The 18,143-nt window shown below is 36.4% G+C and overlaps 1 protein-coding gene across 5 annotated transcripts in view; it reads right to left on the reverse strand.

Annotated features, from left to right (window-relative positions):
- Nucleotides 1-18,143, reverse strand: part of GPHRA (golgi pH regulator A) — a 50,621-nt gene that overhangs the window by 7,756 nt on the left and 24,722 nt on the right. For all 5 annotated transcript variants that reach the window (XM_007459366.1, XM_007459369.1, XM_007459367.1 and 2 more), the window contains 5 exons: nucleotides 13,919-14,039; nucleotides 13,192-13,272; nucleotides 5,771-5,880; nucleotides 3,755-3,843; nucleotides 2,726-2,818 (listed from right to left, as the gene is read on the reverse strand). In XM_007459366.1, the coding sequence (XP_007459428.1) occupies nucleotides 2,726-2,818; nucleotides 3,755-3,843; nucleotides 5,771-5,880; nucleotides 13,192-13,272; nucleotides 13,919-14,039 (494 nt within the window). The remainder of the gene's footprint in view (nucleotides 1-2,725; nucleotides 2,819-3,754; nucleotides 3,844-5,770; nucleotides 5,881-13,191; nucleotides 13,273-13,918; nucleotides 14,040-18,143) is intronic.

An 18,143-nucleotide genomic window follows, 5' to 3' on the forward strand; every position in this document is an offset into this window, starting at 1 on the left:
GCCTGCGCGTCCGGAGCCTGTGCTCCGCAGCGGGAGAGGCCACAGCGGTGAGAGGCCCGCGTGCCACAAAAAAAAAAAAAAAAAAGAGTAATAAAAACTATAAAACACTGTTGAGAGAAACTAAAGAAGATCTAAATAAATGAAGAGTTGTACCATGCTCATGAATTGGAAAACTCATTGATCAAGACAGTGTGGTATGGGCAGAAGTAAATATATAAGATACATATAAATCTCAATAGAAAAAAAGAGAGTACAGAAACAGACCCACACACATATGGTCAATTAGTTTTTGACAAAATTGCAAAATCACCTCAATGGAGAAAGGATACTCTTTTCAACAAATGGTGCTAGAACAATTGGCTATCTATATGAAAAAAATGAACTTGGATTCATACTCCAATATCATATTAGAAAATTAACTCAAGATGGATCATAGACCTAAATGTAAAACCTAAAACTATAAAATTTCTAGAAGAAAACATATGAAAAAAATCTTTGTGACAAATCTTTAGACAAAGATTTCTTTTTTTTTTTGCGGTATGCGGGCCTCTCACTGTTGCGGCCTCTCCTTTTGTGGAGCACAGGCTCCAGACACGCAGGCTCAGCGGCCATGGCTCATGGGCCCAGCCGCTCCACGGCATGTGGGATCTTCCCGGACCAGGGCACGAACCCACGTCCCCTGCATCAGCAGGCGGACTCTCAACCACTGTGCCACCAGGGAAGCCCTAGACAAAGATTTCTTAGATACAACACCAAAAGCATAATCCATAGTAGGAAAAAAAAAGATAAATAGGACTTCATCAAAGTGAAGAATTTCTGGTTTTCGAAAGATACTGCTAAGAGAATGAAAAGCCAAGCCACTGACTGGGAGAAAATATCTGAAAATCACATATTTGATAAAAGGCTTCCAGACTATATTGAAAAACTCTCAAACCCAATAAAAAGAAAACAACCTAATTAAAAAATTGGCAAAAAAATTCGAATAGATACATTGCCAGAGAGGATATACAGGTGGCAAAAAGGCACATAAAAAGTTGTTCAACATCATTAGACATTAGGAAAATGCAAATTAAAATGATTCAATACCACCTCATACTTATTAAAACATCTAAGATTAAAAAGACTGACTACACAATGTTGGTGAGGATGTGGAATAACTGAAACCCTCAGACACTGCAGGTGGGAATATAAAATGGTGCAACCTCTTTGGAAAAGTTTGGCTGTTTCTTCAAAAGTCAAACATACATCTGCCATATGATCCAGCCATTCTACACTTAAATGCTTTCTCCCAAGAGAAAAGAGAGCATATGTCCAAATACAGACTTGTACATAAATGTTCAAAGCAGCTTTATTGTAATATCCCCAAATTGAAAACAAACAAATGTCGATCAGCAGGTGAAGAGATAAACAAATTGTGGCACATCCATACAATGGAACACTACTCAGCAATAAAAAGGAATAGAGGGCTTCCCTGGTGGCGCAGTGGTTGAGAGTCCACCTGCCAATGCAGGGCACATGGGTTCATGCCCCAGTCCGGGAAGATCCCACATGCCGCGGAGCGGCTGGGCCCATGAGCCATGGCCGCTGAGCCTGTGCGTCCGGAGCCTGTGCTCTGCAACGGGAGAGGCCACAACAGTGAGAGGCCCCAACAGTGAGAGGCCCGTGTACCACAAAAAAAAAAAAAAAAAAAGAGGAATAGAGAGGCATTACAAAGGGGCCTGAGGAAACTTTTGGAAGTGATGATGGATGTGTTCTCTATCCTGATTGTGGTGATGACTGTTGCACAGGTATATATATATATCAAAACTTACCAAATTGTATACTTTAAATATGTACAGTTTGTTGAATGTCAATTACATCTCAATAAAGCTGTTAAAAATGTTATGCTCTCCTAAAGGCTGCATCTCAGGAAAAGCCTTTAGTAGCTTAGTTAACTGAATACACTATCTTCATTTATCCTCTCCCACTGAATGAATCAAGATTTAAAAATGTCATCTGAATGGATATTAGCATCAATTTATTATAACATTAGATTTGTTAAATCCAGAATCCTCCATTCATCTACACTGATCAAAATTAACTAACAAGCTGACAAAGCTCCTCTTTGTGCAAGCACAGCCCCAGTGGGAAAGTCACTGAACTAGAACGTCAAATCAGCCTTTTCTATAATCACACTGAAATCCATTAATACCTGCAGATGAGTCACAAGTAAAGACAAATAATGCAGTACATAAAATGCACATAAAGAATAGAGCGTTAAGGGAGAGCCACAAAAGAATAAGAGCTGTAAGCACAGAAGATGAATTTATCTGTAGAAATATGTTTTAGAATTTACTTTTTTGGGTATATACAGATTATTAAAAAGGACAGGTGGTTTCTATTCTGAGCTGAAGGTAGGAACTGCGTTATATATAATCACGTACTCATGCGTAATATGGAAAGCAGGGTGTAAAATAAGAAACTTCAATATTCACTCTTCATATATTTCATAATCTAAGAACTTATTCATGATTTCTGACAGAAGAAAAATGCAACCTCCCTCTTCTAGGTGACCCAAAAAGGAGAGGATGAAAAAATGAGGCTCAGAGATGTGAAAGATCACATTTTCTATTGACTCAACTAGATTTGGAATTTAGTTCAATGCCTCAACCGAACTCAATTTTCTCTCTCTGCCACTACCAGGGAAAATCACCTAAATCCTGACAATTAAAAATAATATACTTACCATGAAAATTTTCCAAACACAGTAAATAGAGAAAAAGTAACCCAGAAAATTAAAATATTTCCCCTTGAAAGTTTTGGAGTATTCTATTCTCTCCTGAGGGAAAACAAACACAAAACATGGTTAGTCTCAGCAAAATTACATTTATATTCCACAAAATTCCTGCCTCTATGAATCACTGTTCAGGCTAAGAATTAAAACTACACATGATAATAATAATAATATTAAAATAACAGTAATAGTAGTAGTGGGAAAAATTTATTGAATGATTACTTTAAGCCAGAAATTAGGATAAACACCTTACATGCATTATCTACTTTAATCTTCATAACAACTCTTATGAGATATGTTCTCTTTAATTTTACAGATGAGAAAACAGAGCCTTAGAGAGGTTAAATAACTTGCTTAAGGTTGCAGAGCTAGTGAGTAAGGGAAGTTAGGCTCAGGTCTATCTGTCTTCAAAGCCTATGTTTACCTCTATCCTACATGGCTATTCCTGTGAAGTAATCCTCAAAAAGGATTAAAATAGTTTGAACAACCTTAACTAATAGATTTTGCATATTTAAATTACATTGCATTTTAGGTGTACAGAGGAAAGTTACTTCTTGTAGTTAGGTCCCTTCTTGATCTGGATCCTTTAAAACAGGGCTAGACCACGGCAGATTGGTGTCTTACTGCTCTTACACTATTATTAACTTGCAAGAGAACAAAAAACAGAGGAGCTACCATAGGAGCTACCCTCTTGATCCTGGATCATCAGTAGGAAGTGGTGTGTGCCACCTTCCTAGATGATTAAAAGCCTCTTCTGACTATTCCACTAATTTCTATTTTTGAGAGTGTTCCATTAAGGGTTTTGCTACTGGTAGGAGCAATGTCACAAAGAGTGCAGCCATCAGTGCTTCATGGCTGATACTGAAGCTATGAGGTGCCTCTTACATGGCTTGGCCATAGAGGATGCTAAAAAGCTATTTAGTCTTGTTCTCTCTTCAATCATATTAGTAAAAACCACACCTCAGTTTCCTTGCTCTGTACCTTGGTAGCATATAGATCAGCCGTTTCCAGAAAAAGCTGCCTGCTTAGTTCTTCCAAAGCATCCACTTCCTGTTGAATAAGAGTAAGATCTGGCACAAAATGGGCATCAAGGTTTAAATCACATAGAAGTTTCAAGGAATAGCAATAAAGAAAGCATATGCTTTTGGTTTCTTCTACAGTGGGTCCTAGGAACTGCCCATATTTTCAATTTCCTGCTTATAGCCAGCAGTACTACTTTAGAACAATTTTTCCAACCTCAGACACAGGTGTATAAAAGCTTTTCCACCAACAGCGTCACCACCAAACACCTACCACTCAGTTTCTCACTAGCTCAAGTGGCTCAGAGAGATGGTTCTGTTTATTTTTGCTTTATCTAGTTAGATTAAGTCAAATGTAATCTTTGGAATCTCAAAAGGTTACGTAGTAAGAAAAACACCTATAATATAGCAAAGTTTTCTCCTCAAATATCTGAATAAATACAATGTTAGGGAAAGGAACTAATGTTTACTGAGTTCTAATACAGGCTGGGATTTATAGACATTACCTTCTTTAGTTCTTTACAGATATTATCTTCTATTATTTACAACAATCCCATGAGATAGGTGTTATTATCCATTTTGCAGATAAGGAAAGTAAAGCTCAGAGAGTCAAATAACTTGCTCAAAGTCACACAGCAAATAGGCATGGAAGCAAAGTCAGATCTGCCTTACTCCAAGGCCTGCTCTTTCCATTACGCTATGCCACTTTCGAAGAACTCAGTGAGGTCGTGTGATTATCCTCTCCATTTAGGAAAGGACTCAGAGATCTTAAATAATCCCGATACTTTTTTGACTTGACTTAGTGTTGCTAAGATAGCTTAAACCTAAACTTTGGCTTTTATGAATTTTTAAGTAATAAAAATAGTAAAGACAGCCCTTTCTAAAACAGAAGCATTGGCTTTAATCCAAATCCTCCCTCCTCTCTGTAAGTTTTCCATTATTACCCAAATCAGCAAATGCCCTTCAGCTCCTTCCTCAGTACTGGCTGCTGTTGGCATGGTCCAGGCCACTGAATAATGCGGTTTAATGAGTTACACGTTTGGCTCTTCCATGATTAGGCAGTAAGCTCCTTGAGGAGAGAGGCTATCCTCTGCTCATCATTTTATCCCTTAGCACTCTGCTGGAAATGGGAGATGAGAAATGATTTTAAAGTCATCTTTTTTTTCTCTCTCCTGTGGTCATCCTACTTTTCTTTTCTTTTTCTTTTTCTAATTCTTACCTGCATTTCACACCAGAAAGATATATCATAATTTATAGCAAGAGTAGGTTACATTCTTTTCCTCCAATTGAGGCACAGGGGAATCTGTTCTTCCTCAGGCCAGAGAATGAAGCAGGAATATGCTATTTCACCTCTAGTCCCCCACCCCAAATTCCAGCTTAATAACCTGGTAGCCACAAAGAGATTTGGTTACTCAATTTGGGAATCAGTTTAACACTGCAACCAGCTGGGCCAAGACAAGTCCATTATCCCAATCTCCTTGATTCTTTAAACCAAAAAGTCACTGGAGATACAGAGCTGCTTAAAATTTGTTTGTTTCTAAAACTGACTGCTTTAGAAATGGGCCCTTACAATCTCATATACAAACCATCCATCTGGGGGAGGCATTGTTTTGTGGTGGTGTTTCAGAGGTGGGAAATACAATAGTGTAGTGGAAAAAACTGAGGAGACCACAGTTCTGGTCTTATCTTTGCCACAAGCCACTGTGTGACAACTTCTCTAGGTCTATTTTCTCATCTGTAAAATGGAAAGACTGACATGTTAGGACCCCTTCAGTTCAAAGACAATGGTTTTATTACTTTATGATCTTCTATGGCTGTTGGAAAGATGATTGTACACATTGTATTTCCTAAGCCCAGCCCTGGCCAGCTGAACTCTGTTGCAGTCAGGTATCTTAGAAGAGAATATCCCAATACTATTTTTTCTTCTGCCCTTGGTCCAGAGTTGAGAAAAAGAATCAAGCAGAGGGATAAAGGATACTTTCACTTCCTGGTGCTGAAGTGGTAACACTCTTTATCATTCCCCAGAATCCTGATGGTTTGTTATGCACCTCCCCCTTCTGGAACATAGTCCTCCGTGTCATTGCCATCCTGAAATAAAATATAAAACCTCAGCAAGGAAGCATGGACCCTCGTACTCCATTCTCATACGCTTTCCAGTCTCATAACTGCTCCTTTCATTTGCTGAGCTGATCAGGGAAGGACTCAAATTCTGGAGTCCCACTTTTCCACTGCTTACAACTGAGGGAAAAGCATACACTCCCAGAAGGAATGTGGAATAGGTGAAGGAGCACAGAATTGGAGTAGGCAATAAATTTGAGGACTGCCTCTACAACTTGGAAACTGTGAGACCTTAAGAGTTTTCATTTCCTCATCTCTGGATGATTGTGAAGATCAATGAAATAATATATTTAATTATTACCATTATCATTTAAAAACAAAATAAAACAATAGCTAACATGCCTAGCTAAAGGATCAGGTACAGGGTAGGAACTCAATAAATGTTTTTTTCTTTCCTTTTTAAAAGCAGACAAAAGAAAAACAAACAAAAACCTCGGAAAATCACATAAACCTGGCCTCTTCTAAAACACCATTCTCCCTTTAATGACAGTCTCCCCCTACTACCGAATAAATCAATGGGAAACTTGTCCTTCCTCTTGTCCTGTCAGTCTGTGGAAGGACCTACCGCCTCAGTGGTGGCTGCTGGCATGTTCCAGCCCACCACATAGAATAGGGTCCTTGTGAGGAAAAATAGATCATTTGTGCATAAATGGCTTCTTGAAGAGTACAATAGGCCAAGGCCTACAGGCTTAAAGTAAACCAGAATGAGTCTAATAAAAAGAGTTGTAGAACTAAAGAAAAATTTAACTCAAGGTTAACCTCAAAAGGATGACAAGAGATAGAAGTGGTAAGGATAAAGAAGCAGCATTGGTATTCATGGTTAGGACCAATACAAATGGAACCAATGGTACCAAATACCAAATGGTATTTTTGTGGGCTAAATTCTTTAGCCATTGGCTAAAATGATATTAACAATAAAGAATATTAAGTGTGTTAGCCACACTGACTTAACTGTTTCCTCCTTAAAATGACCTTTACCGGGATACTGAGTAAATGGAATATAGCTCCCAAGTTGTATTAGCTCCTTCTGCATTTTCCTTTAATTACGCATGTGCACCGTAACTCAGCATTATTGGAAGATGTAGAACAGCCAAGAAGAGGCTCAGACCTAGGGAGATTTTGACTTGGCGAGACTCATAAGTCTTAGTTTTCCTATTTTCATAGTTGGGAAAGCTGGTGCAAAAGGGAAGAGGTTCTATCCCACTCATTTACATGAACCTACCATGCTGAATTAAAGGAAGGCAGAGGGAGATAGGGCGCACAGAAGCACATTTCTGTTGTCCTTAGTTTCAATGTCTATAATACAATAAACATAATGACTGGCTGTGGAGTGGAACCTCTTGAACATGTAAAGGTGATAGACACTGCATTGTGGTCCCACAACAGGCAAAGAGGTAATCACTAGAAGAAGTATGTACTTGGTGGTAGTTTGCACGTAAAGAAGCTGAAAAATGTCTACTATGGTTTAAATACTCCATTCTACCGTTTTCTGGTATCCATAGCTTCTGGTTGGAAGTCAGCAATTACTTTTTTAATTAAACATTTTCTTTTGAGATAACTGTAAATCCACATGGGGTTGTAAAAAAAATACAGAGATACCATGTACCCTTTCCCCACCTTTCCCCAGTGGAAATCTTGTGGGTACAATATCACAACCAGGATACTGACACTTATAGAGTCAAAATACAGAACATTTCCATTACTACAAGGATTCCTCATGTTGCCCTTGTGTAGCCCACTTCCCTTCTCCCACCCCCAGGCCTTCTTTAACCCCTGGCAACCACGAATCTGTTTCCACTTCCATTTTGTCATTTAAAAAATGTTATATAAATAGAATCATATAGTATGCACCCTTTGTGGATTGGCTTTTTTACTCAGCATAATTTTCTGGATATTCATACAGGTTGTTGCATCTATCAGTAGTTCATAACTTCTTATTACTCAGCAGTATTCTGTGGTATGGATAAACCACACTTTAACCATTTATCCATTAAAGGACATCTGGATTATTTCCATTTTTGGCTACTATGAATAAAACTGCTATAAACATTAAGGCACAAATTTTTGTGTGAAGATAAGTCTTCATTCCTCTGGAAAAAGTACCCAGGAATGCAATTGCTATGTTGTATAATAGTTGCATGTTTCGTTTTTTTAAGAAACTGCTAAACTGTGTTCCAGAGTTACTATACTATTCCACATTCTAACCAGCAATGTATGAGTGATCCAGTTTCTCTGCATCCTTACTAGCATTTGTTGTCACTAATTTTTATTTTAGTCATTCTAATAGGTATGTAGTAATAGCTCATAGTTTTAATTGCATTTCTCTAATGGCTAATGTTAAAAAGCCTTTTCATGTGCTTAATTGCCATTTATACAACGTGTACAGTGAATGTCTGTGCAGGTCTTTTGCCCAATTTCTAACTGGACTGTTTGATTTTTTTTTTTTCTCTAACTTGTGAAAGTTAGTTCTTTCTCAGATATGTGGTTTGCAAATACTCTCCCCCAGTCTGTAATTTTTCTTTTCATCCTCTTAGCAGGGTTTTTCACAGAGTGAAATTTTTTCATTTTGATGAAGTCCAATTTATCAATTTTTCCTTTTATAAATTGTGCTTTTGGTGCCAAGTCTAAGAACTCTTGTGTAGCCCTAGATTTCAAATATTTCTCCTATTTTTCTACCAAGTTTTATAGTTTTACATTTTGAATTAATTTTTGTATAAGGTGTGAGACTTACACTGAGATTCATTTAAAAAAAATCTATGGATGTCCAATTGTTCAAGCACCATTTGTTGAAAAGGCTATCTTTCCTCCACTGAATTGATTTTGCAAATTTGTAAACAAATTAGTTGGGCATTTTTCTGTTGGTCTGAGTCCTCTATTCTGCTCCATTGGTCTATGTGTCTATACCTCTGCCAACATAATCCTTGATTATAGCTGTATAATAAGTTTTGAAATCAGATAGACTGATGCTGTTCATTTTACTTTTTCAAAATTGTTTTAGCTATTTTGAAAAAGTGTCTAGTACTTTTTTGTCTCCATATAAACTTTAGAATAATTTTGTGTGTATCCACAAAAAATCTTGCTGGGATTTTGAAATGACTTACATTAAATGTGTACATCAATGTGGGGAGAATTAACATTTTTACTACGTTGAGTCTTCCAGCGTATTAAACATGGTATGTTTCTCTATTTAGACCTTTGATTTCTTTCATCAGCACTTCATAGTTTTCAGCATATAAGTCCTGTACGTGTTGTGTTAGATTTATACCTAAGTATTTCATTTTTTTTGAGTGACTGTAATTTGTACTGTATTTTTAATTTCTAGTAATATAAAAATACAATTAATTTTTGTATGTTTACTTTGTATTCTACAACCTTGTTCAGCAATCATTACTTTTTTTGTTGTTCCCCTATATTTATCATTTTTCTCTTCATGCTTTCAAGATTTTTCCTTTATCTTTGTCTTTTAGCAATTTGACTATATGAACCTAGGTGTAGTTTTGTGGTTCCCCTACTTAAGCCTCTTAGATCTGTAAATTAATGTTTTCCACCAAATTTGGAAGGCTTTTGGCCATTATTTTTTCAAGTAATTTTATGGCCCCTTTCTCCTTCTTCTAGGACTCCAACTACAAGTATTTAGAGTGCTTGATATGGCTTCATCCTGAGATTTTGTTCATTTTTCTTCCATCTTTGATTTCTCTATTCTTCAGACTGAATAATTTCTATTGATCTGCCTTCAAGTTCACTGATTCTTTCTTCTGCCATCTCAATTCTGCTAAGTCTACATAGTAAAATTTTCATTTCAGTTACTGTAGTTTTCAGGTTTGAATTTTCTTTTGTTTCTTTTTTAAAATATAGTTTCTATTTCTCTTTTGAGACTCCTTTTCTGTTCACTAATTAATATTATGCTTCCTTCATTTCTTTGAATGTATTTATAATAGCTGTTTTCAAGTCTGTTTGCTAAATCTGTTATCTGGGCCCCCCTGGAGTTAAATGTCTATTAGTTGCTTTTTATCTTGAACATGGGTTGCACAGTTCTGTTTCTTTGTATGTCTAGTAAGTTCTGATTGAAAACTTGACATTGTAGATATTATGTTTTAGTGGCTTTGGAATCTGTTTTATTTTTCTGAGGACTGCTCTTTTTTTGTTCTAGTAAGCAGTTAATTTACCTGGACTCGAAATGTGAAAACTGTCATACTTACTGTGTGCAGTAACTAACGTTTCTGCTCAGCTTTTCAACTCTTAGTGGCTCTTTCTTTAGCCTGACTCTCTGGTGGTTTCCTCTGAGCCTGAGCAGGTTAGTGGTCAACAAAGAATTTGGGCAGATTTTATAATCAGATTTTAGGCCTTGCTTACCCTCTCTGTGGTCCCTTTGTTTCTAGGGATCCCTCCTAAATTTCTAATTGCTTTGCCAGTCCTGAGTTGTACCTTCTGACACCTCAAGCCAAGTAAGAATTTCACTGTCATCCAACTTGTCTAACTTACATACCTGTCACTTTCTGTCATCCAACAATGTCTAACTTACATACTGTTCAGACAATGCACTCAGTCAAAGACACAACAAACTTGCAAATCTCATTAAGAGGCAATGCTGTCTTTCAAGGGTAGACCCCTTTCTAGTTTCTGCCTACTTCTCAGCTCTCTGGTATTTCCTCTACACATGCATAGTTTAGTGATGAGGCAGGGATTTGGGCAGAGTTTATATGTAGATTGTAGATCTCAGTCCTTCTGCATCTCTCTTGCTTCCAAAATTTTCCCTTTAAATTTTCCAGTTACTCTGCTGATTTGAACTCTATCAATCTGTATACTTGAGTGGGCAGTGGTTGAAGAGCACTCCGAGGCAAGAAAACCACAAACATGCAGTTACCTGACACTCTTCAAATTTCTACCTGTCTCTGTTCATTTTCTATTGGCTTTGAATATTTGTTTTTAACAATTTTTCTTGTTTCTAATTCAAGGGTAGAGATAAGGTTTTTCCTCATAGTAATAGCTTGCATTAACTTTTACATACTCTACGTACTCTAGGTTTTTTGTTTTTGTATGTCATAAGCTGTGTGAAAAAGTATAAATTCAGAATTTGTGGGTTGAAAGGGATCCTAGAGACCCTTTAGTTAACCCCACCATTTTACAAATGAGAAAACTGAGACAGTTTAGTATTTGCTCAAGATGACTTAACAAGTTTCTTGTAAAGTGATTGTCTAGTTCAAGTTCTTTTCCTTATACCATGGTGTGTAGTTGCATAACTGTATTTTTTATCTTCTACAAAACTACATTTCAAAACTAATATTGTTTGTGAAAAAAGACTATACTTCAGTTATATCATAGATCTCTAAAACAAAAGCTTTAAAATCTAAGTCAACAGAAAAATAAAACAAAATAACAGGTCACTTAATTCTCTCAAACTGAAAAAAGCTGAAAGGCTTTGACCACTAACTCAGCATATTTATACTATCTGAAGTAGGTTTTTGATGAATATTTTCCAAATACTATAAACCTTATCCTCTATTCAGTGTTCCAAGTGAGAAGACAGTATGCCTCTTTCCTGCCCCCATTTTCAACCATTAACTTTTCTGTACATAACAGATACTATTTTTCGTGTATGTCATCTCACTAGGGCCCTCTGCTGTTAAACTGAAAGATGTTTTATGGTCACTACTCTTCTGCAACTATGAGTGTTTCTGGAAACGTTTTTTCAATATTTTGGTAAATAGCAAGGACATTGTATGAACCTCAAAGGTCGCAGTGTTTTCATGTTAGCTGTCTATCTGCCCTGTTAGCTCCACTGGGTAAAGAACTGTGATAATTAGGTTAAGTTGGGAGGCTGACTCTTCTGAGAGCCACTCAAATTAGTAAGACCTACTGCAGGACCACAAACCATCCCAGACCCTGACTTAACAAGGTCTATAGGGGTACATGTATAGATCAGAGCCAATTCCTCAGCATGACTAGCGATGAAATGGCTTAAAAGTACACATCCACAATGACATGGGTCATGACTTTATATTCATCTCTCTATATAAATAAAATAAATATAGTACAAGGGAGAATGATCATGGGAATCAAAATAGTATGTTCCTATACAAGTATCTTTTAATATTGAACAATGTTGCTCTTGTTGTTATATTCTAAAAATCTACATTCATATTCATTCATGTAAAATAAACTGTAGAGCATGAATGTGAACAAAACATATATAAGTAAACAAATATATACACATGTGTATCTACTTCCACTCCCTTAGTAAGATGTATACAAATGGAGATAAATAATTAGTTGGTGAATCTGGACCTCTTTATCATTCTAATGTCTATTGTTCTCTCTTATATTAAGTCTTATTTGACTTGATTATGTATCTTACTACAGTAAAGTGTTGAAAGAAGAAACATGAAATGGAAAAACACTCATGCAATTTAAAACTTCTATGACATCATTTTTATATGAGTACTAAAAACTCTAATAAAAACAGTAGACCAATAAGCTTCATGAAGGTAGGAACTGATTACCTCGTTCATCATTCTATCTCTATGTAGTATTCATTTAGTACAGTGCCTAGCATAAAGTAGGCTTTCTATATAATTATTAAGTGAATGACTATATGAATGAATAAATAAAGGCAAAGTATTAAAACCAAATGATTGTCCTGCTGAGATTATTAATAAGTTAGATAGTTTTCCTCGGCTATGTATAGTTCACTGTTCTAAGAACTCTACATGTTAGTCAACTCATTATTTTTATTTCCATTTTACAGATAAGGAAACCAAGACATAAAGAAATAAAGCAACTAGCTCAAAGTTACACTGTGAGTTGTAGGCCAAAGGTTCAGATTCAGAGAGTCTGAATCTAGAGCCTATGCTTTTACCCACTGTGATACAGATTTCTAGAAATGTCACCTTGAAAACATACATTTTAAAAGTAGTTTTTAAATAATAAAAACAACAACAATAGCTGGAAGACTTGAAGGATTTTTTAAAGTAGTTGGAGAAAGGGAAGTTGAAATAAGGCATGAAAAAGTTTGTAAAAATGCAGCACAATAGACTTTTAAAACATCCAGTGTAGAATACCTTCAAATATAAAAGTTATTCTAAAATTTATCTCAAGAGAATTTATCTAAAGTTAGGAACTAAGGTTGAATTTGAAAATTTTCTTTCACATAAGATTAGACACTAAGTCTTTGATGGTTCCCTAACTTAAAAATGAAATGAGATGAAATTCCCTGTTAGCACCAATTCATGTCAAATTTCCTTGTTGAGAAATTCTAACAGCATTAATGTGCTGATATCTTACCTTTTCTTTTTGCTTATGATCATATCCATGGTTTGGAGTAGTCGCCGTTCCAGGGCTACAATATCTGTGTCAGTCACATTCCTATAATAAGCACAGCTGTTAGCAAAGTTTTGGGTTCCATCCCTGGGCATAATACAAGGCAGCTGGAGAAACACATAAACCTCAATTGTTACCCTATAATTCAAGGAACTGTATTTTTTCTGAGGAATATTAAAATAACTGTAATAAGCAAAAATGCTTTTGTTGTCATTTTTTAATAGCTAATTCTTCTGGGGCCTCAGGGAAGTGGAAGGTAACTAGCTCTCTTACAGACTTGCTTAACTTTGATCCAGTGACATTTAGCATATATGTGCATGCACAGTTTTAACTTGGCATTGTCATCTACTGTTCTACTTTTGGGAGGAACTGATTTGCTGAAGTTGAGACTAGCTCACATTGCTGTCCACTAAAAATCTGTCTTTAAAAAGTGGGGGTGAAAAGGGGGTGGAGAAGGTCAGATTGAAATTGCCATTTTAAAAATAAATAAATGTAGGACAAATAACAAGGGCAAGCAATATAAGTGATAAGACTTATTTGAAAGATTCCTAGGTCAATGCCCATAAGGACAGAGAAGAGTAAAAATGCTGTGTCATAGATCTGATATTTAAGTATTAATGATGGTGGCACGATGTGACATACGTATTCAATAAGTAATGGGAAAAAAGAAAAGAGACAAAACTTTTGTTACCTGAGGAAGTAGGACAGGTAAGTGTATGGGCAGTTGACAGCACCAAATCCAGAAAGAAGAGCCATGAGAGTCACCCCAATCACACCTACCCGGCTGATGAGTTGTTCTATGGACAAGATCCCTAAAAATATCAAAGCACATTAATGCCAGGTGATACAGGTAAAACGGCTTTCATCTGCACAGCAAAAGGAAACATCACTGAAAACAGCTACCATTACGTTTAGCTAACTTACATAAGCTGGATTTTAATTATTAATATGTAGATTTTTCTCTAATAAATATGTCTATTGATTTTCTTCTTATCTCAAATGCTTCCAGAATCATCTCTATTCTTGGGTAATGGTAATAGTAAAATAATAATAATAACAACAATTATAAATAACACTTATTGCCCATTTATTCAAGGTAGTGTGAACTCTAACAAAGTAAGGTAGTACTTTTAGTAAAAGGTTTGGCAAAAAAATTAGGAAAGCAAATCTGCTGGAAAAGTATAAATAGCAGATACCACTTCTTACTGTAGTTAACTTCAATCTATACATTTTCCCCTAATGTCATAAGCTCTTTACCTACTTTTGTCTTATTCATTTTTGCCATCAATACACACATAATGAATCTAATAAATGGGCTGAATTTATAGAATGAGTAATTCAAATGTAAGTACGTGAGTTTTTGATACTCAGTTGTATTCTAATCATCAATTGTTTCCTATTATTTAAGAAGGCTGAAAATCAACTTGGTAGTTAAAATAAATGCTATTGTTGATGTATTGGGGATATATGAGAGAAAGCAATGCTAAGAATAACTCAGGAAGTTTGGTGTCACAGGAAAAAACTAGTTTAAGTTTGTTTTCACTTCCTATTTCTAGGATAGAATCACTTCAGCCAACCACTCCTAAGGCCTAATGCCAGAGCTGCTGTTCAGGAATTCTACTAGCTTTGAAGCTAAACCTCCAATATTTGAGTCCTCTTGTGCCTGTATTTCCACTACACCATTTTAGAGGTCATTATGACTGCTGGTCTCTAGTCTTTTGCCTCCTCCGACCTTCCATTTCCTTCCTTGCTGAGCTTGGACTCCAAGCTTGTTTGCTTTAACTTCTCTCTCCAGGACTTTCAGTCCTCTACTCTTCTCCTGAATCACTGATCCTGCAAACTCCCAACTCTGGATCAGTCTAACACTCTGCCTTCCCTGTGCCCATGACTGAGCTGCCCCAAACTGCTAGAATGCATACTGACATTGATGCCATTACAGGTGTATGGTCTCCAGTCTTAACAGAAATCACACACTACTAAGGAATCCTTTTCTCGCCCTTGGTCAGCCATTTCTCCCCCTACCCCTCAGCAGATACTCTTTAACTCATTTTTCCAATCTGTTCTTTTTAGCTAATGTGCTTATTATATAAGAAAGAAGTTATTAGACATAAACTACCTTCATTCTACTATAAATATTTACATCTGTAATCATCCTTCCAACTTGCCCCCCTCAGAACAAGATGGTATCCGAAGCTAAGACTTCTCTACCTGCGCTTTTGATCTAATTTCCCTTCCACCTCCTCCAAAATCTCGTTCCATTTCCTGTCCTCTTATCCCTCGTATCTTCAATCTTTCCTCCTTTGCTGGTTCTTTCCTTTCAGTTTCAAGCCTCTTTCCTAAGAAAAAGTCTGTCCTTGGCCTTGAGTTTACTTCTAGTTACCAATCCCCTCTATCTACCTCTTAATAGCCAAGCTTCTTTCACCTCCATTTATTCTTCAATTGGCTGCAATTCAGCTTTTAACCCATTCTTCTTCACCCAATGAAAAGTACTTTCATTAATAATTGTAATGACAATAGAGTAGGTAACACTCACCAAGCACCTGTTATATAACAGGTACTGTTTTAAGTATTCTACTTACAATTAATTTAATCCTCATAACAACCCTATGAGGTGGATATTATTGAATATCACATTTTACAGATGAGGAAATGGAGGCACAGAGAGGTCCAGTAACTTAGTCAAGGCCATACAGCTAACAAGGGGCAGAGTCAGGATTAAAACCCAAACAGTCTAGCTCTAGAGCTTGGACTTTTAGCCATTATTATAATATGGTCACAAATTTTCTTCTGGTTGCAAAATTCAACAACATTTTCCAATCCTTGTTTTATTTAATCATTTATGACATTGAATCATTCTTATTTAAAATTATTTTCCTTTCTTGGCTTTCACACCACAATTTCCCTTGGTTTTCCCGTTTCCTTCTCTACTTGCTTTTTCTTGGTCTTTTTTTTTTTTGCTCTGCATGGGCTAGAATTCCTTCTTTCAATTCTGTATATACATTTTCCTTGGGTGATCTTGCCTGTTTCCCCAGTCTCACCTAATGGCATTTAGCTGATGTCTAACTTTTCAGATTCCTGAAATTATCTCTAAGAGGACAGATAAATCCATACCTTTTTCCTAAGTTCCTGACTTGTGTATCCAATTACCTACTGAATATCACTTAGATGCACACAGGCAACTCAAATTCAACATATCCCAAACTAAAATTATCTTCCTTCTTCTGTATTACTTATCTCAGCAAATGACATCATCAGCTATCTAGTCACCCAAATAAAAAATCTATACCACTAGTCTCCATTCTGTCTCTTACTCACTCTTGAATACACCAGTCTTTTTTTTACCTCAGCTTTACATGATGTTTCCTGTGCCTTCCTGCTGGGTCTACCTTTGATCTTGTCCTTTAAATCTCAGCTTGAATACCACCTCCTCAGAAAGGTTGACGCTAAGGCCGTGCATTAAATTTGATATTCTTATCTGCATTATTCTCTATCATAGCAAGCTGTTTGCTCCGTGATGATAATAATCACAATCGGCAACTATGTGTTTACATATTTACCAATTTACTGTTTAGTCCCTCCTTCTAGACTGTAAGTTTCATGAGGGCAGAAACCAAGTTTATTTTGTCCATGGTTGTATCTCTATCACTTAATATAAACTAGGTGCTCAATAAATATTTGCAGAATGTTAAATGAATGAATAAACCCTCATCCAAATTCTGTTGATGCTACTTTCCACATATCTCTTGAATTTGCATTCTCTTTACAGGAAGGAATCATGTCTTAATTGATCTTTGCTTTTCTTACTGCCTGGCACATGGAAGGCGTTCAACAAATGTTTGTAGACTGTGAGTACATTATTATCGCCCAGTAACATAAAAAAAATACAAGGGATTAATACAGGTTGTTAAATATAAAAAACTGAAAAAAAAAGTCCCCTCCCCTCACCTCTTAATAAAGGTGATGTCCCTTTATTAAGTATCTTTTTCTGGTTTAAAGTACCTTTAGATACTATCTACTTAATCTCAGAATTTCTATGAAGTAAAGGTTAATCATTATAATTCTTGTTTTCCAGCTCATAAATGGAAAGTCAGATGGATAAGTGACTTGCAGAAGACCATCTCACTGTTGCTATTTATTCACAGAGATTCCTTCTAGCTTCATATGATTTCTTATTCTCTCTTATTCTTTCCCACTATGGAATGTCTTCCAACTTTCCTAGGTTCAGGCACTGCACAAGGAATACTTTCACAGACATTTTTTCATATAGGTAAGGATTGGGTCTTATAGTTTTTTTGGTGGTCTCCATAGCCACAAACCATATTGGTTGTTGGGAGAGTCCTGGGAAAGCTCTAAAAAGGCTCCTGGCTGCTTCTCAGCCACTGCCTAAACTTTTCTTCCTACTATTTCTCTTACTGGGTCAAATTAATTAGATGCTTAAACATTCAGAAATAAAACCAAAATGCTTATTTACCAGAGCACAAAAGAAAGACTAATACTGAAACTATCTTCTTAGCTCTTCTTCTCAGTGTATTCCTCAGGACATTCCCACAGAATTTAAAAAAGGGATGGATGAAGGTACAATAGATGTGATGGTCTTCATCTCCCCTTGGGCATGGTCTGGCTGCATTGGTCACGTGAGCCGACTGCTCACAAGAAGAAAGCTGGAAAAAGGTGTCAGAGTCACATCTTTGGACTGCATGTGAGCTTGCACTATCGTTGTAAGCAGCCCTGGGGTCCTTTTACAACTAATGTCCCTCATTTCTAGTATCACAAACAAATCTGTCTCTCTGGAGGCTTATTTGAAATAGTTTAAGAGTTATATTATCAGGGCCTCTCTACCCCAAATCTTTCCATACATTGACATGGGCATGCTGACCATATTAGCAAATCCTAAATTCCTACCCAGAGTGTTACAT

This window comes from Lipotes vexillifer, unplaced genomic scaffold (assembly GCF_000442215.2).
Source record: "Lipotes vexillifer unplaced genomic scaffold, Lipotes_vexillifer_v1.1 scaffold773, whole genome shotgun sequence".
Taxonomy (NCBI): Eukaryota; Metazoa; Chordata; class Mammalia; order Artiodactyla; family Lipotidae; genus Lipotes; species Lipotes vexillifer.